This window comes from Notothenia coriiceps, unplaced genomic scaffold (genome assembly GCF_000735185.1).
Source record: "Notothenia coriiceps isolate Sejong01 unplaced genomic scaffold, NC01 NC01_scaffold00037244, whole genome shotgun sequence".
Lineage (NCBI taxonomy): Eukaryota > Metazoa > Chordata > Actinopteri > Perciformes > Nototheniidae > Notothenia > Notothenia coriiceps.
Genome location: NW_011369945.1, coordinates 941,122 through 961,291, shown reverse-complemented (window position 1 = coordinate 961,291; position 20,170 = coordinate 941,122). Strand labels below are relative to the sequence as shown.

The 20,170-nt window shown below is 40.7% G+C and overlaps 1 protein-coding gene across 1 annotated transcript in view; it reads right to left on the bottom strand.

Moving 5' to 3' along the window:
- znf609b (zinc finger protein 609b) overlaps positions 1–19,757 on the bottom strand; it is a 52,517-nt gene extending 32,760 nt beyond the window's left edge. Inside the window, exon 1 of the mRNA XM_010793160.1 lies at positions 18,874–19,757. Coding sequence (XP_010791462.1) covers positions 18,874–19,632 — 759 coding nt within the window. The 5' untranslated portion in view covers positions 19,633–19,757. The remainder of the gene's footprint in view (positions 1–18,873) is intronic.
- Between the last annotated feature and the right edge of the window lie 413 nt (positions 19,758–20,170).

Genomic DNA, 20,170 nt, shown 5'->3' with positions numbered 1-20,170 from the left:
GACTTCATGATTACTGGCTATTTCTTTTTTCTGGTTTAAAAGAAAACATTTTTGAAACCTTTTATGCCGGCTCTTTAAATATCAGGCCTACGGTATTATTTTCTGTTGGATTTATTTTATTAAGCTTTTTAGCTTTCTTGAGCACCGTGCTTATGTTAGATAGAAAACCAATTTCAAACGGGAGAAAATATCCAAGAACTTAAAAAGCCGACACGAAAGCAACAGCATATGTCCCTTGCTGGAATCTTACCAAGAAACGCGTGAAGCGAAATATTTTGTTTTCCCCCCATCCATGCCGTGGTAGACAGTGATCAAGTGAGCCAGCTGGCTCTCTCTTTTTACTGGTGTGTGTGTGCTGTGTTGTGTGTGCGCTGTGTGTGTGTGTGTGTGTGTGGGTGCTGTGTGCTGTGCTGTGGTGTGTGTGCTGTGTGGGTGTGTGTGTGTGTGTGTGTGTGTGTGTGTGTGTGTTGTGTGTGTTGTGTGTGTGTGTGTGTGTGTGTGTGTGGTGTGTGCTGCTGTGTGGTGTGGTGCTTGTGGGTGTGTGTGGTGTGTGCTGAAGGTGGGCTGGAGAGAAAAGGCAAATGGCCACCTCTCATGCGTACTTAAATATTTGAAGCAGGCTTTAAGCTCAGGGTCAAAATATAATCTGCCCAAAGCGAGGACGATGAGTAGATACAATTGTGCCAATCAGCGAGAAAAAGGCTTTCTCCATCACTGCTCACCAGCGGCACCATTTCTCCATTTCTTTCCGATGTTTGTCTTCACTTCTTCCGATACATGTACTTCCGTCTTTCCTCTCCTGAATCTCTTCCTTCTCTGTTCGTTTTTCACCTCCACTCTCAGAAGAAAGGTCGGCCCTCTGTCCCTTTTCTCTGCTTCCCTTTGTCTCTTTGCTCCATTCCACCCACATGTTGTGCACTCTTCTGTTTAACCTTGTGGAAGGAGCCTGCGAACACCTTTTGTGTACGTACTTCAATGCGCAAAATCACGTAAAGTACAGCCTTGGTAAGCACACCATAAGTATACTGCTTTATCTTCAATACGTGCTTTCTGTTTTCTTTTATAGGAAAAACCCAGCACAGCCTCTTTGCGACACGAGCTTCTCTCCCCAAACTTGCGCATTGTCAGCCTACTGCCACCAGGGATGCTGGGCACATACGACCAAAAGGACGACTTAAACGCCTCTCGCAAACAAGCGACACAATGCATGCCAACGGTTTTTTGCTTTTTTGTCGTTATGGTACTTTCCTTAGAATCCACTATTTCTCCATGCTATTACAAAACCAGCCACCCACTTCATGTCTTACGGAGGGGGAGTCATCATCTCGATTTTCCCTGCCCATTAGCAATTTAAATGACTTGTTGGGGTTTCAGAGTCAGGCGCACCATGCTACAGGGTCAGCACTGGAGGATTATTAGGGAAGCCCTAACAATAGTCGGCGAAAAGTACTGTGGATCAAAAGTTATTTAATGAGGTCCTTTTTGCAGGGTCTTCGTTTCTTGAATGTAAGATGCGCGGGCGCGCGCAGAGAGAGAGCATATTGCAAAGCTTCAAACTAAATACAAATGAAAACCTAAAACAGTTTAAAGAAATTGGCGATTCTTTAAACATATCAGGGAAACGTTTGCCTTTCTGATGAAAGTGTAGATAAAAAACAGATCTACTTTATATTCTGGTGTGCCAGTTAGATTAGCTTAGCATAAAGACAGGAGCCAGAAAACACTTTTTTCTTTTTTAACCTGCTAGCACCCTTAAGCTCACCTCGCCACAGTTACCATCAGTGTTCTTCGTAATTACTGGCCAAAAAAACAAAGCAGTCATAATGACAATCAGCCATTCACTAAAGGGTTGCTCTTAGCCAGACTATTTCTTGCCGATTGACAGCTGTCAGGCCCAAGAAGCGCCGACTTGTTACAGTCCAAAGAAACAGTCCTAAAATATCTCCGCAAACTAAAAAAATCTTGGTTTAAGGTCTTACCGGTAAATGATGTGGAAAACCTGTTTATGACTTTGCGCTACTTCTGATTAAGCCATTTGGCCTCCTTCGTGACTGGTGTAGATTATTCTGGTGAAAGCTATGAGATGTATTTCAAAACCAGTTGGTGCGTATTTCCTGTTTGATTATCTGTACAGACGTCAAAGCACCTCCATCACAGACTTAATATCTCTACAGCAAACCGTTGGACAAAAATAACCCATAACTTACTCTGCAAGTGTCCTAGACAACCCCATAAGAAGCGCAAGTTCTTGCCCCTTGGTTGGATGCATTCACGACTTCGTGAATTTCTAGCTCCTTTCTGTCCAGTCATGATGGCCGAGCTGTGCACTAGCGTCGAGCACTGCCTGGCAGTCACGCGTGCTCACAGCTGCTGAGAGGCCGAGCGTCTGTTCGTACGTCTGCACTCTGGCGACGAGCGGGCGCGGAGCTGTCAAGAGAGAAGCATTTTATACTGGCACACAGCGTCAGGAGGCAAGATTCACTTTCAGGGGACACGTGGAATGCTAGAGCGAGACTTTCTAGGGATGTGCGTGCTGAGAAATTATTCACAAATTGCTACAATACCCACCAAGTACAACAAGCTACACTAGAACTGCTATCATTGTGCACTACCATGAAGCAATAGAATCAGGTTTAGTCCAATTATCATTCTTTAGATTTGTCATTTTCCAAAAACCAAAGAAAAAAGAAAACAAAAAGGTTTTCTATAATGCGTTTAACTGGAAAATGGATTCCCTGTTTTTCATTGTGTTTTTCTGTCGTGCTTGCAGCGCTATTGACAACTAAAAAGGTAAGAATGTAAAGAATACGGTGAGATTTGAATGGCAGCGTTCATCTTTTGTACGTCAGTGCGAGAACAGAGAGGGAATTCTGACATGTGCACGCATTCTGGCCCGGCTGTTGAAGGAACTGCTTTGTGCTCAAACAGTGAGCAGCCATACTGCAATCAGATTAGACTCGCCAGACAGAGGTATGAACTGCTCCCCGAGGAAGTGAGGTGACAGAGTCAGCACAGTTGATTCGCCACCGTGACGCATCAGAGGCTGTCACACATGACGTTTTTGCCTGCGGCGTGACCCATTTTTCGAATGTAGCCATGTACATTCTAACATGTACGTTCCGAGCGAGACCAGCGCCGCAACACATTAGTATTTTCAAAGGGCGTTCACTTGTCCAAGTTCTAGAGGCTCGTGGGATAATTGAGGAAACACAGAGGCCACGCTTGAATGCTCGAGGCCAGGAAGCTCTGTTAGGCCTTCGATGACAGAAGCAGAATTGTCATGCTGACCCCTTTTGGCCCCTTACTCTTTCACAAACTGTCACACACACACGATTCCCGCATAACACAGCTGAGAGGAGGTAGACGCGCTGCAGCGATATCCACATGACAATATTAGCACTTCCATGGTGTGAACCAATTCTATTCAGCATCAGTGCCAGAGAGCCAACAAGATCTGCCCTTTCGGCAAAGTCTACATTAGTGTAGCAGGACTCAAGAAACACTAGCATATCTATCTTTATGTGCTTTCTTATATTCTGTTTGTCAACTATAAGGAGAGAGAGCAGAGGCACAGACTACTAACATTGCCAAGCAACTGTCAAGATAATATGCGCGTCTCATAACTGTAGGAGTGCTCACACGGTGGCGTGCGCCCGTAGTGTCACTCTAAAAGCTCAAGTGCATAAGTTAGAATCTATCAGATTATCACCTATTCTATGTCCTTGTCATGTCTATCAATTCGCTGCACCTTAAACATGTAATATATTTACTAATGATATATGCTTCTATCCTATTTTTGGAGTATTTGTCGAGAAAACAATTAACGCTTAGTAATCAATTTAATAGAGAGAGTCTACGTGAGAGTTGAAACACATTGTTTTGTTCTTCGGACGTATAGAACACATCAGCAGTGACCCCACTTATGGTGATTTTTTCAAGCAGTTTACGTGGTCTGTAAGAAACGAATAGTTAGGTATATTTTTAACATAGTGTTGTGTCTGATATAATATAGTGGTCCTTTCTGATACATGCGTGTATGTCTCGAACATTAGACCGCAACGCGTACCCGGCTGAATCTCTTGAGAAATATCCATTACACCGAGCGAAGAGCAGTAAACACTCGGCCGTAATAGGAGTTTGTTTCCGAATCGATAATTCCCCGTGTTCTGCTTGCGAGATTGTATGCGACTGACTATTGCACAGCTCCTACCTGCCACATAGGTCGTTTAAACAACGCTGGTCTGCGAGACTGTGCTGATACAGATTTTTCGATCAGAAACAGATCTGCCGTATGTCTGAAAGTCTCCATGGAACTATATCTTAGCGTGCACGGATGAGGCAGCGCCTACAGGCGTGAGGAGTGTCGCGCGGGGCACGGTGGCACTCGTATAATGCAATGGTTAAAGAAAGAGGGACAAAATACTGAGTGTACGCCCGTCGTGTTTGACTAGGTTATGCGTCTAAAATGTAGTTGCCGAACATATAGCTCGTGGGTAGACAAAGAGTGAATACACATACTCATTACAGAGGATGCCTGTATGAGAAAACCAACCATGTGCAGTTTGGAACATTGCACAATCGATAATCTATTTCTAGTAGGACCTCATCAATGGTAATTCGAGATCAGGTAGAAATGGCCATGTCATAGGACCTTTAAAGGTTTCTTCCACAGTACATTTTCTCCCAACACATTGCCTGTTTGGCATCCTTTAGTAATTTATACACAACACTTCTCGTCGAGCTTCTTACCATGGATTAATCGGCAGCGTCTCAGTTGGGCTGAACGCGATTAATACGATTGAAAATCGAAATTGAAATGATGCCGATATCAAATCGCAAAGCGCTGCTCCATCCATGTTCTCATTACAGCGTGAGAAATTAACACTGGAAGCTTGACTTTTAACGGAAAGTTTCATGTAAGTTTATTCTTTCACTTGTAGCGCCGGCGCTGGCGGGGGTGCTTAGAGACGGGAGTACGTTGATACGACCTTCCTAGCCGGAGTTATGTCCCACATTTTACAATATAACTTCCGTTGGGTTGCTTACAAAACAAATCTATCGCCAATTCGAACTCGCAACGCAATATTTGTCAGAAAAATCCCAAATTAGATTTTTTTAGAGAGTGTCCCGATCCGATCACGTGATCGGACAGCCGATCACTGATTTTCAATAAGGATCGGAATCGGGAGAGAAAAAAATCGGGAATCGGATTTATTATTTATTTTTTATAAATACTTTTTTTTTAAATGTTGTTATTCAATTGTGCAAAACACAAAATGACCCATCGTTAAAGTCTTAAATCACTCCTGAGGCCTTAGGTTTGGTTTTTCTCAATTACACAAGCATCTATGTACTGTGTGCTTCTTTGGGCTTGTTTTCATAGACCTGCTTCTATTCTCTCAAATCTGGCAACAGAGTGCGCAGGGCGCAGTGTCTAATTGTAGCAGTAAGCTAACGAGTACTGATAAGCTTTATTTTGTTTTGATCCAATGCTGCACAACTGAACTGATCCAATGCTGCTGTGAAAAAAAGAAGCTATATCCATGTTGGATAGAATATCCAATTTAAATAAAAAAAATAACCTTAAGGGACAACTTGAATGCTTTTTTTCTTCTCTTAATGCATTGCATAAAGATCGAATCGGGAAAAATCGGTATCGGCAAATTGTCAAAATCAAATGATCGGAATCGGATCGGGAGCAAAAAAAGGTGATCGGGACATCCCTAGATTTTTTCCCAAAATAGTGCAGCCCTAGTCTGCAGCCAACAAATGAACACCTTATACAATGTATATGAATATGGTCAGCATCATTTAAATTGATGTATTGAGGTAACAGGTTTGACATTCATCTTAACTACATCAGGACAAAACGTCAGATCATTATAATGGGGAAGTACATTCTGAAGGTCAGGCAGCACAGGAACAAAGCAGCATATTTCTTAAGGTATATTAAATATCACATTATTCAGCAATAACCAAATTGCCAGGACCTCTAGAGTAATAGGCTGAGCTATTTTATGAACAATAAAAAAATACCATAATAATTGTGACATATATCTTAAGGGAATGGATTTAACAGCAACATGTCTGACTCTTCAAGGGACACATAAACCTAATGGATATGATTAAATATAATTTAGTTTTCCAGATGGACAGCAAGGTCCTACTTACGAAACATAATTGAATGTGCGAGCTCAGCTCATCGCCAAGGACTAAACAACTCCCCAGCCTCCACTACGAAGAGGAGCTCATCTCCATATTAACTTCACCTTTATTGATCTACTCACACAGCCCCTACACAAACACCCTCAAGTCCTTTTGGGATATCTGGAAATAGCCCTCTGAAGGGAAAGAAATGCACACAGGAATATTTAACTCTCGTAGCAAAACAAAAGTGCATACTTTGGTAATGGCCGATTATTTAGATGGAGGGGAAAAAGGTATTCTCAGCAACAACAAAAAAACAACTACGGTACATGAATCACTAAATCAGAAGGTTTGCCCTGCATATCAAGTTAGAGGGAAATCATTCGTAATATGCCAAGCAATCAACCCTTCAGCTAAGCAGTGGAGAAGTAGACACACAAACACAGTAACCCTTGTATACGTTTATAGGTACATTTTTAAATGAAGCTCAGCGCAAGTTCTTTCAGGAAGACTGGGTGTATATACATTCACTCCGCAGCTGCATATAATCAGCTCATCACAAGCGTTGTTGTCTATAACCTATTACATTCACCTCATTCTCCAGCAGCCAATCACTGTGCTGCAGCCAAACTTTAAAATGGTTCTCCTCTCTCCTGCAGTCAGCTGTGATTTCAGGTGTTCATGCTGCCGCCCGCCTCCTCCCCATCCACCTCCTTTCATCATACCCAGTGCCAGGAGAGTTAATCCAAAGACCTTATCACACCTCCTCTTCATCCCATCTCCTCATCAAATCCAGATCTTCAGCATCATCACCAGTGTCTAGACCCCGGGGAGTTCCCTATATGCTAACGGCTGCATTTCCCCCTTTAGATATACGATTTCAGGATCGGGGTCTAATCGCCAAAGACTTAACATTTATCATATGAAATGTGTCAATAAATGTTCTTTAAACAAATTGAAGTCTCTCCTGATTGAAATGATTTCACCGTAGAAACAAGGACGAATCAAATGTGCAACAGTCCAAAAATGGTTTTACTACACATTATTTGTTTGCACAGAGATTAATTTAAACATGTTTGTCAGTAGGTAACTTCGTCTTGGACACAGACAGATGACAAAAATGTGCCTATATAATTGCATAGTATGAAGTGGAATTAAGGGCAGAGATTATCAAGTAATCATGTTTTGTAAATCTGACAAGGTAAGCTGGTTAGCCACATGGCAAATTAACACTTTGGATGCACAGACACCGTGCCATGGTGTTGCAGTAGCTCATTGGCTAAGTAGGTGCATTTAGCCATAACAACACAATGCTATCTGGAAGCCAGTTTGAGTTATGCATCTAAGAACGTGAAGGCTTATCAGATGCTAACACTGCACAAAGGTTAATAATACCATGAAACAAGGTTTTTACAACTCTTGAAAGTTATCATACAAGGAGCACTTTATCCTCCAACTCAACCATTGAAAGGTGAACGGCAGAATGCCCATGTTTTGGAGTAATGAAGTCAATAAATGCTTAAAGCATTTCTCAAATTCCTTGCACGTTCTTCTTGTGTTTGCATGGGTTTTTACCAGATGGTTTATGGTTTTCTCCCCAAAGACATCCATTTGTAGTCTACCGGGAAAAATAAAATGGTTTTCGGTATGAGGAGTGATGACCCAAGGAAAAATAATAGTTTCTAAGGTATCTGCCTGGATTCTGATAAAGAGTAATATACACCTGGATTCGTACCACCCACATTACAACTTTAGCCTAGCTGCAGTAGATAACTGACAAAACTGCTGACCGAAAGGGTACAGAAGAGAAAAACAGCATAATATTGGGTGAACATTGTTTTGACAGGGGGAGTTTTTCTCTGCCTACAATAGATAATGCAACGCTTCTGTATTCAAGGACACTGATGCAGTCTCCATTGAGCATATCAGCATTCATAGGAGAACTGTGCTGTGGCAGGGGTGACTTTGATGCATGTGCTGCTCTTGTTTAAGGGAACGGAAACAGCACGGGAAAATCAAACCTCCACACAGTCTAGGCACTATAAAAGTAATTGGCACACAACCAATGTTGGAGAGGGGGTATAAGCAGAGGACAACCTACATTTATCACTTATGGCATTTAGGCTTTTAAGGACAGATCATCTATAAGACAAAGAGATCAGAAGTCTACAATATTAAGATAAGTTAATTTCCCAAAGAGGAGGAATAAAAGGGCAAACTGCAGATGAGGTATGAAGAGTCAATTACAACATTCAGTCAATAGATAGCTTCACACACAGTGGACCCTGTGTGGGTCCAAGATCCAACACGATTTTTGTAGTTTTTGACTGAGTTTATTCCTCGTTTGTGTAAATTATTGAAAACTGTCCATACTTTACCATAAGAGTTACCCGACTTGCATTTTGTATGAAACAATCTATGTTCTCTACCCTACCGCTGTCTGTGTAAAAGCTACTTTCAAATAGTTCCATGTCATCGAGTTTGAAAAGACTTGGCAGCAAAGCAAAACTTTAGCTACGGCAAAAGGATGGTACACTTAATACATATAGAGTTTATTTATTTCTCTTTTTCTCTTGAAGAGCATTTGGTTGGGTGTGAGGATTTAAGCGCTTCTGAGGCGTTAAGTTGTTGGACTGAGGCCCAGGTCGGTGAGCCACAAACTTCTCCTCGTTCTCAAACACTCTCTTTCCCAAACATGTTTAACATTAAGGGCTTCGATGTAAAACTCATAGGAATCATGCTTTTCAAATATGTACATCTAAGGCAAATACTGCTGAATAAAAGGAATACATCTACTATGTGTAGGCGTATGCTCTTGTGCTGCTGTGCACAAATCTTCGTGAATTTTTTCAACATTTAAACATTAACATTAATAACCTCTCAAAAATATAATAAAAACACTATATCAAAGGTTTGGTATAAACTGCTCCAAATCAGTTCAATGTTGAGCACAATGTGAGCATCCATCGACTCATGAATGTTTGACATTGGTCCCAAAGGACGGACGTGTTCTCGCTTTAATTTTTATCAGTAGTATAATCCCCTTTTGAAACCCTTTTTAGGGTGAATTAGAAAGGCCCTGCATTCAAAGAGATGAGTGGAGAGAAGGGGGCGGGAATAATCACAAGGGCCTAGCTGCCTGTGCGGATTAGAATAGGAAAGAAAATCCTTTCATCTCAGATCTGTACTTCCAAGCTTGGAAGCATGCGATCACAGACACAACTCACCAAACCTCACATTCATTCTTCTCACCGAATAAAGCCATATAACTATGTTGTTCATTTTTTATTCATATACAGCTATTTATGTTTTAACAGATGATATTCAATTATTCTCAAAATGTGCAGACGAGCCTCTGGATTAAAGAAAAGCTTGTATAAAAGCCTTGCTCTCGAGGCTGACCTCTCAGACGAGCGCAGGGGAGGGCGCGCACATGATCTTACTTGCTTCTCCAATTTCGCATGCTGAAATGTGGACCGCTGCTCTATATTTGGCAGACAAGCCTTTCAACAGCCAACTAAATGTAACAAGAGGGAGAAGACCAGAGAATCTCCTCAGACGTAACATGACAAACAAACACCCCAAACAAGGCCATCTGACAGATAACAAAATGGATTAGCCACTATGTGTGTTTGCTTAGTCGTCTACCTCTGCAGAGGTTTTATTGAGGGTCAAATGAGAAGAAGCCAAGCCAAGTGTAACAAGAGTCGATAAAAAAAAGATACCAGGATTATTATTCTCATAGTAAATGGTTTTATTGTACAATTATTTTGTTTAATGAAGTGGTTTGTAGTCCAGATCTTCCATGTTAACAAAAAAGAGACACTGCAGGAGAATATATTGGAAGTACACACAACTTAAACACGCATGTGTAGTAACATGCTTTCTTTTTAGGCAAATGAAAGATAATCACACAGTAGCAGCTGGTAGGCAGAACTGAGTTAAGAATCTTAGACGTACAGTCAAGCTTGTTCTGCTTGGGTCTTTTGGTATGCAGAAATTACTTCCTCAACCGAGTAAATTGTCCAGTCTAGATGAGATGTTAGCCTACGGCAGTGCATGCTGAAACACATTTATGAGCCCATTAAAAGATGCTGTCTTAGGTTCAGACATGTACTCGTTATTCATTTCCCACCCCACCCATACACAAGTAAAGTAAGCGTTTGTCCAATTGGTACCTAACTGAAAGTACTAAAGAGCTTGTTTTTCAGTTCATTTTGAAATGCATTTTAATATTTTTGATGGTTAATTAATAATTTCAGTATCTTTCTTTTGAAGGTTTTTAAATGTCTTACATTGAACTGACAGATAGTACATTTAAGATGTTAGGGTTTTGGAGTCGGTCCAACAAAACAAGGGATTTTATAATGTCATCTTGGGCCCTAGGAAGTTGTGATGGGCATTTTTCACAGTTTTCTGATGTGTTATAGACTAGACCAAACAACAAATTGATACCTCACCAAAATAATTGCCAGGTATGTGCTGTTGATATTTCACTGGCCCGAGACACAAATCGCAGGATGCAGCATTTAATATATCAAGCTAGAACATCTCAGGACTGGTTCCAGAGGGGTTTGCAGGATTCAGGCCTTCTGGTGGCAGGTTTGCTATAAGACTCTAGGTTTCCAAATGCTAAATTTAGCATTTCATCTTGATGTAGAAAAAAATAAAAATGGTTGACGCAGATATACAAGCAACATTATACTGCAGAGGAATAAATACTCTTTGATAACAGGCACAAGTGCAATGAAGTAAGGAATTTCACAGCTGAAGCGTTAGTGATTTTTTTGAACATGTTCAATTTAAAAACAAACTGGCTGCAAACAATCCCCTTAGAAAAGAATTAGGGGGAGGGCAAGACATGTAATCCTCTCTTTAATCACTCTTGCTCAAACACTGCCTAGCTGTAAACTTCCTCTTTGTTAAAAAAAACAAAACCTTTCACAAGCTGTAAAGATGTTGAACTGCGAAATATGTTCTCACCCAGTGTTCCATGGTCAAACCGATGTGGATACAAATAATGATTTTAGCATGTGCACAACAAAACATACAATACATTAAGAGGTGGAACGACCAAAGAATTAAAGGAGTAAGTGCTTCTCACGTGGCCAAACTATGGAGAAATCCCCAAACGTGTTCTGCTAACTCTTTAACAGTCAGTACAAACTTTCAGCCACCTCTTCCCTCGCTTGTAGAAAATTCCAGTTGAGAGGGGGAAAAGCCACGTCTGCTCCTCCCCACTGTGTGGGTTTTGTTCTGCTAATCAGACCACATGCCTCAAGGATTCAGGAATCCAAGAGCTCTCAGCCAGCTCCTCTCATTCCACATACAGGCGCAGCAGCCTGTGACAAACTATTCAGTGTGTTGGGGGGTTAAAGACTCTATCCATTCATAACACTGTTCAAGCCTCCCTCCCTCCTCTCCTAATCTAAGGCACTTCTTTACCCTCACCACCTCCTCCCCCTCTTACCCCTCACATGCCCTCTCTCTCCCCTCTCCCCACAGCAGAGCCCTTTTTTTTTTATCTATCTGCATACTGGGTCTGAATAGGCTCATGGTTTATTATTAGACTCCATAGTCAACCACACACCCACTACAGTTTGAATAGTAAAAACAGGACTCCAGCGAAAGTCTTGATATTTGGCTTTCTCTTTCTCCTTGCTTGTTTCTGCAGTCTTCTTCTGGTTTGTTTCCTCCCTGGCTCTCTTGCTACTCAGGCATTGAGAGGCGAAATGAGGCACACTGGAAATGTGCAGGCTGACAATGGAAGACAGCTGCTCTTGCTGCATAAGTCTTTCATGAGCTGAATTAGTGGTACAAGCCTTTGCTCTCCCTTCCCCCCACACATGCCTCCTGCTCTCCCCTCATAGCAAGCTGATCCAGACACAGCAACACACCTCGTGGAAAGCTTAGAAGGGAGAGAAAGACTGGGAGGCAAAGACAAAGCATGACAAAGGCTTTGTTTGACAGACCTGTGATTACTTTTTGCAAAAGTAGTTTTATGTCCCTGTAGAACATCCATCACAATAATTCTTAATGCTGTGTATAAGACAGAAGGTTACATTACGTTTCTAAGATGACACTGGTGTTAAAATAATACTTTTACCAAGTTTCAAGAGGCTGAATGCCAGAAGTCTTTTCCTTTTCTACATTCTGCAGGTATGACCCACATTATATTCTGAAGCTCACATATTTTTGACAACTTGGAAAGAAATGCATTCACAAAAAGGACATCTGGGAGTCTCTATTTGTGTTACATTATGAGTTAAGATCTCTGAGACACTTCACAAAAGAGACCTAACGGATAAAACAGAACGTTCAAATAATTTCTACTCAAACAAAACACAAAAAACTGTAAAGAAAATTGAACTGATGAAAGAAATCTAAAAGACGTAGATTTTAGATTACGAGTATTAAACCTAACAACATGGCATTCAGACTACCAGCATGGATTCTCATGGTTTATTTCCAACAGGATTAGCTTTGGAGAAATTGTCGCTCACGATTTAAAAAAATGTTCCCGTTGATACATTTTGTCTGTCATGGATATAGTTATTATAAACGCCAGGTCATTTTTATAGTGCACATAAATCATTTATGCAATAGTAACTTAGAATTGTAGGTAGGAAACGTGTGTCAATATGACTCTTTGATCCTGAGACCAGTTGCACTCAATCCAACCAAAAACCATCCATTATTCCAGATTGCACTAGTTGTCATAGCAAGCTTACAGTACACTTAATATCAAAAGTGACAATAAATCCCAAAAGCCCTCAGGAAGTGGTGAGATGGGACACAAATCAAGACACACATACGTGTAACGGTATCTGCCCTTAAACAACAAATGAAGAAGAAGAAGAAAACACAAAAAAACGAACAAAATACAAAAAGAATAAAAGCTGGTATTGCGAGTTCAGATAACACAGGAGCTAGAAGACCCACCTGCTTCTTTTAAATCAGCTGTGTTGGAACATTTCGGGTTCCTTGTGGACTACAATAACGGTGGAGTGCGAGTGGTGGATCGGACGAGGACGGTGTGCCGGCGTTGTTTGACAGCGGTGCGGTATGCTAATGGTAACACAAGCCAAACATGCTAAATCATATCAGAAGGCATCACCCAGAATTGCCAATCACCGGAACCCGGCAAAAGACAACAGCAGTTCAACAGCTTATCTCCGCTGTTTTTAAGAAGCCAATAGACATGAAAGCCGAGAGACCAAAATAAATAACGGAAGCTTTTGGCATATGTTTTTCAACGGCTATGCTGCGCCCTTATGCAATAGTAGTGGACCCCGGCTTTTATTGATCGTGATTGAAACACTATCTTATTATTTATTTATTTTTATGATTTTTTCCAGACATTCTTTTTAGTTTTACCGCTTATTGAACCTTTTTGTTTGACATCAGCCATTATAGATAATACGGCCATCTGAGTGTGTGTGGTACTGTTTGTGGTTTGTTTTTAACTGTAATAAAATTAACTATTCAAAATGTTAAAGTTCCTTATTTTTAAACTGAAACTTGCACTACTGTTCAAAAATAAATAAAAAACAAACCTGGAATTATGCATTTGGGACTTTTTTTGCTTTTTCTTGTTGTACCGAACCCGTACCGAACCGTAACCCCCAAACCGAGGTACATACCGAACCATGAATTCTGTGAACCGTTACACCCCTAATATCCACTGAGGTTAAGGTGACTGCAGGCAGCAGTGTTTATGAGTGGAAAGACCTGGTTCCAGTGTTAAATATTTCTAAACAAAAAGCCTGAGGTGCCATTCAACAAGGATTTCATGAGCAATGAGACTATAAACTTTGTGGGCCGTGACATTCTTCTTCTAATTCAATATCTGGATGTGCGGTCTGCTGTGTGGGCTGTGAGGAATCTAGTATAATGGAGGTTTATGCTACAACGATTCTCTAATATGGATTTCTAGGGTGAAGGTTGATGACTAGTCTATACAACAATCTGAAAATGTTTGTAACGTTATAGATTCCTTACTGCTATTGAGTGCAGCTTAGGTGCAGAAATACTGGACTATGTAGAGATGCAGAAAGCTTATTAGTGATGGAAATAAACGCATATAAATACGACATGGGGGTTTGCAACATAAAACAATGAACATATTGCAATAAAATACAAACAATTATTTTTACGTTGCCTTAATCCATTAATGTACAAATTGCACGACTGAGGCATAATCTGGAAGGATAATATATCTTTTAAAACATTTTTACTACTTCCACTGTTTCATTATTATTACTGTATGATTGACTTCCTCCAATAAAAGAAAGAGGGACAGCAAGCGCAAACATGTTTGATGAACATTCACATTGCTTTCATTTGGCAGCGTTTTGGTTGAGTATCAAATGACTAGAGACGGAGCCAAATCATTTTGGAAGCTGTCTATTAGTTTTGTGGCAGCTTGAGATTTATTAAAAACTCTGTCATTCCCATCTCAGAATAAGTCCTCTATTAAGTCCAAGGTTATGTTTGATAAACAGTAAGATAATACAAAAAATGAATATATGTTGGTAAAATGTGAGGTTTTTCTTTTACCAATTTGCAGAAGTTTTCAAACTTAATTTCATGACCCGTGAAAAGGACATTTTTAAAAAGATCTGCGTTTTGCTGCCGTTTCTTTTCCATCAGGTGATTACACAAGCCATTTAGATTAACACAGATTCTACTGGCTGTTTTGATTTGCAACGGCATGTTAGCGGAGGGATAAGACACTATAAACCTTGAAGATTTGTGGTATGAAACTATGCATGGTATGCGCCTTAGCCTGTGGAAAAAAGGAGTATCTCCGGGACATGCATGTTCACATTAAATTAAAATATAAAAGGCTCAACCAATGTTAGCATTTCTACATTTGTTAATATCCATTCTAGCAGCTGCTCAGTGACTCAAAGGAACAAAATGTTCTACACGTCTGGTATAAACGTCCCTGATTTTATTTTCATACTTTATGTAGTCTAGTGTTTTGTTTTGCCTACAAGCTCAAACCAGTTCACATTATATTGTCAAGGCAGCTGCCAATAGCAGACGTGGAAAACAATTAGTGTCAAATGTTTTTCTTCCTGTAGTAGTGAGGGACTCCCTGAGGGTAAATGCTTAAAACAGACGGAGGCAACAACACAGATATCACAACAGCAATGAACCTGGGGCTGGCTGATAGCGCAATACTATCATTCAACACTCATTTATCAGCTTTCTGTGGAATTGAGCATTGATCAGAATTATACGTTTGGTTATTTATTTAAAATGTAATTGTCTAAATGTGTGATTCTAAGAAGGCTGTGAAGGCTTAACAAATTAAGATATTCAGAGAGTTTGACAGACAAGTTCAAACCCTGACTTGAAATGGTCAGACACAGCCGCCCCTAATCTGACGTTGGAAAGGTGTGGGGGAGGGGATTTACAACACTATTCAACCCTCCGACAAGCCGTTCTGATGATTGAACTGGCAGCCTAATACATCACTAACGTCTGCAAAGTGTGCACATTTAGGTGAATGCTCAGGATACACGCTTACGCAAGATGTGAAGGAGATCCAAAAATGTTTGAACAAGCACTACAGTGCTGTCAGTCTTTTAAAAAGCATTATCGACTTTACCAGAACAAGTAAGCCAACAGCCTCGCTTTGTAGTGAGCTTCTTGATATGATTTACTCCCATTCTTAAAATAAGTCACAGTCTCTTTTCTTGCAGAACCTTTAAAAGCCCTGGCACTACTTGAAACGAATGAGCTGAAACACAATAGCAACGGTCAGCCAGGCACTGAAGGGCAAAGAGAGAAAGCTCGAGGTGGCTCTCATGAGATCCCTTCACCACCCGGACTGGACACCGGCAGCCATCCAGAGCGCTGGCTTTGCTCTTTCATTCAAGGGCTGCCTTTCCTTTCTCTGGCTCCCTACTTTTTAAAGTAACATGCCAATGTAATTTTCCATGAGGGCTGCTCCATTTATCAAGGCCAGTGGCACATTGAGGCAGCTAACGAATGCCTTAGTCCTCTAGATTTGTATAACGAGAGGTGGGAGGGTGAGCCACACTCAGAGGTGGTTAGCACTTGTGCTAAGGAAGTACAGATGATTTATTCAGCATTCGAGAGCCAATGCTTCGGGGAGCTTTAACGTAGGACACAGACAATGTAGCCGCGCTATTACACCTCGACCATGGAGAACCGCTACAGGGACACATACTGATTAATGTGTAGATTACACGGCTGGCGAAAGGACAGCTAGTTATATTAAATCACCAGTCTAGTTGTAATGATGCTGACAAACTTCCAAATCTTCCTCCCAACTGTAATTGTTTTCTTCTATAATGGTTTTTGTATTATTTAATTAACTATTCATATTATTAAAAACATCTACAACGATCTAGGTTTAAGAAAATGTAAAGGATAGATTCATGTTCATTATTACCTGATATCATTCTGTCACATCTTTCAAATGTACAGATTAAATAATTCTTTTTTAATTTATATTTTAAAAACCATATATTTTCAACGTGCGAGTGAGGTTCAGAAGTAATTATTTATTTGATTATCTTTTTCATTTGCAGCACGTTTTGTTTTTCTTGTGTTGCCAGAGGATATATCTATACAGAGCCAGTCTGTTCTACAGTCAAATTACATATGAAAAACAGTATGTATGGCAGCGAATTGTAATGTAAATTCTTAATGTTTGGGATGTATACGACTAGTGAGCAACAATTAGAGTCATCCACATCTTGTCAAAAAAGGGTTTAGGGATGATCCAGAAAACAGATAGACCCAGAATGTATTTATATCAATCACAAGTCAACAAAATGTAACTTTTACTTTATCTTAAAAACCAGAGATCCAATGACTAAAATCCTTTATTTGGTTCAAATATAGTTAAAAACCACACAGATCTATAGTGTAGTGTAAACTTGGGGCTTGAAACGGGATAAGTCAACTTATGAGCTTCTGGTAGAAAACCACCCTCCAAAAAGGCCATTACAGACGACCAAATGAAACTGAGCATTAGCTTGATTAAACTTCTATGTTTCTCTAGGTTTGAATATGGTTGGAAACATTGGTAAAATTAAAGTATACAACTAAATTAAATATACAACACACTGTATATCTAGTCTCGGTTAGACCCTGTAGGCACATATTATTTTTAACTGGAGTTGCCAACCTAAACCTAAAACCGGCTCTTCATGACTAAAAGAATGTGTGCAACAATCAAAACAATTTTTCATCATGTTTTCCAGGATATCTTTCATCAGTTAGATGTTTGAAAGCAGTTGTTACCCCTTTCCTTTATACAGTGTTGAAAACCAATTCATGTGGTTCTCCCACGAAAGCCTTTTCATTCTAAATACATTATGATTACAAAGACTTTCCAGAAATTTCCTTTCAAAGGAGTCCGCCCAAGGAGACTCTACAGCTTGTGTTCATGGCTGGGTGTCCTGGATTTAAGGAATCAAACAGGCTTCCTCCTCACAGCCCTTCCCCCATGCCACTTTCAGAGCAGCAGGAAAAACGACGAAGGCGTGCTTTGCACCAGCTCCCTCCCCCACACACTGCTCCACCAGGCATTGCTGGGGCTTGTGGGATTAAGAATGGAACACGATGACAGACAAAAACAGTCCTCAGCACCTCCCTGCTCTGCTGTCTTTTATACTGCCTGAGCATGAAAAGGCTCTGAGGCACACAATAGACACAGCGATATATCAACTCTAGGAGTGAACAAGATAAGTGAGGGTGAAAAGCTACACAGATCTTTATATTGTTCTTGTAAGATTTCATAGAAATTGTGTGAAAAAAATTAAAGTGGAACATAATGTAACATTTACTTTACTTTATCAAGGCTCATGTGATGTGAGTTACAATCTTGTCTAACATAAGAACTTGGTTCTACTGACTCGTGTACCGTAATTAACACTTTCATGGTTAATTGCAATTCATGTTGGCTGGTATTAATACTTAACATTGTATAAGACATGTTTTGAAACTTGAAGGCCATTCCTTTTGAAATGAACCAAGCCTCTGTTGCCAGGATAAAAAACAATGTTTCCTGTAGCTAGTCTCAGCATCATACTCGTCAAGGGTGTCCTTATTCACAGTGTGGTAATAAAAGAGAACAGCCGTAGTTTTTTTTATGCATCACATGTCAGACAGCTTTGGGGAATGAAGAGCATCTCCAAGCCTGCTTTCAACAACCTCTATGATAGCTATCACAAAGCAACACTTCAAGAACCCTGCAGCGTTCGTTCCTAAGTGTCCTACTGTATTAATTAATACCATCATGATTTAACTGATGACAGCCAGTATTCTTTACAGAGACATTTTTCTCTGAGAAAAACAACCCCACAGCTGTATAAGTGTTGAAAATAAAACATAACAGAGTTGTTGCCAACAACTCGCAACAATTGAATTCAGGCACACTTTAACAGCAACCTCAAAAATGTGCAAGCATAACAGATGAATGTTTGTATGTGGTAATGTTTGTACTGAGAGACAAATCGCCTAAATATTTTTGAACTTTTAATTCAAATGTATTGAAAGCTGCATATTGCTTTCATCAACTTTATAAACACCAATGGTTACCGTACTTTACAATCGGACCAGCAAAACCTGGATAAGAAAATGGCTATTGACAAAGACAAAAACATCCCAACACTAGATAGTGAAATATGTTACAAAGCAACATACAAATCCAGACAATATAAACAAAAAGGAAAAACTCACCTTTTCATTTTTCACCTTCTTTAATGTCTTGCATTCACTGTTACCATTTTCCACCTCCTCTGGTTCAGTTTTTGCCGTCAATGCTGATACTATCCCTACAGGTTCAAGTGCAATATTCCCCATTTGATTGGATTCTGCCAAGTCTGTTGATGGTGTGTTCTCAAAGGACGCATTTCGACTATTCCCCAAAGCCACTTGGGCTTGAGACACAACATCCTTCTCCGCAGCAGCTATTGCCACGACTGGGGCTGCATCTGCTTTGTCCTTCTTACTTTTCCCACCAGCCCCTTCCTTCTCTTTTTTACCACTTAGAACACCTCTGGAGGCTTTGCCCCCTTTTTCCATGTTCTTTCCAGAGGTGGTATTGTTGCCAGCAGCTCCTGCGCCTGCTGCTGTGCCTGTTGGCTCCCCTTGAGTCCTTCCTGCAGTTTCTTTTTTGCCCCCATCTCCAGCTGAGGCTTTGCTACTATTGTCTTTAGAGTTCTTACTGCGCTTGTATTTGGATTTGCTCTCCTTGCCTTGAGAGCCAGACACTGGACTAACAAACCTGATGTTGTCAGGCAACGCTGCCACTGCACTGGGTGGTGCCGCCATGCCTTCCTTGGTGCCAGACATCTCAAGTTTGTCCTTCTCTAAATCAGCGTCAAGGTCAATAATCAGATTTCCAACACCGATATCCCACTCATCACCGCTATCGTAAGTGTCCACCGCATTAGAGTCCACACCTTTCCCGCCTGCAGTGCCACCACTTAGGGACATTTTAGTGCCAACGGCCCAGGATTGCCTCAGTGAGGTCCGACACTCTCTCAGACGGTTGGGGCTCAGGGGCAAGGGTTAGAGAATCCTCACGGTCTACTCGTTCTTGTGCCATTTAACCACATTTTATCCTAGAAAGAAAAGAGAACAGAGAATTATTAGGTGAATAATTCTGAAAGAGAAACAGTACAATCTGCCACCACAGGACTGTGTGTTTCATTGGTATAGAAAAAAAATGGTTTCATCACAAGCCAGTGATTCTCAGATGATCACTGCGCAAACCACTATGGTAATACCCACTGGTGTGACAGCAATGCTCCGAAACCCTCTCCTCATAATCAATTCCCACAGTCGTCATGGCAACCATGGGAAATGTAGCCTAAATCCTGCTTGACAGCCAATGTGGCCCCACTGTTCTGAATGACTAGCTCTCTTTTCACAAGGTACTGCTGATAGTGTCAGTGCTGATAAATAAGGAGTAGCTGGCCTCACACACCCCCACATGGTTTATGGAGCTGTGCCTTTTCAACTCAAGCACACA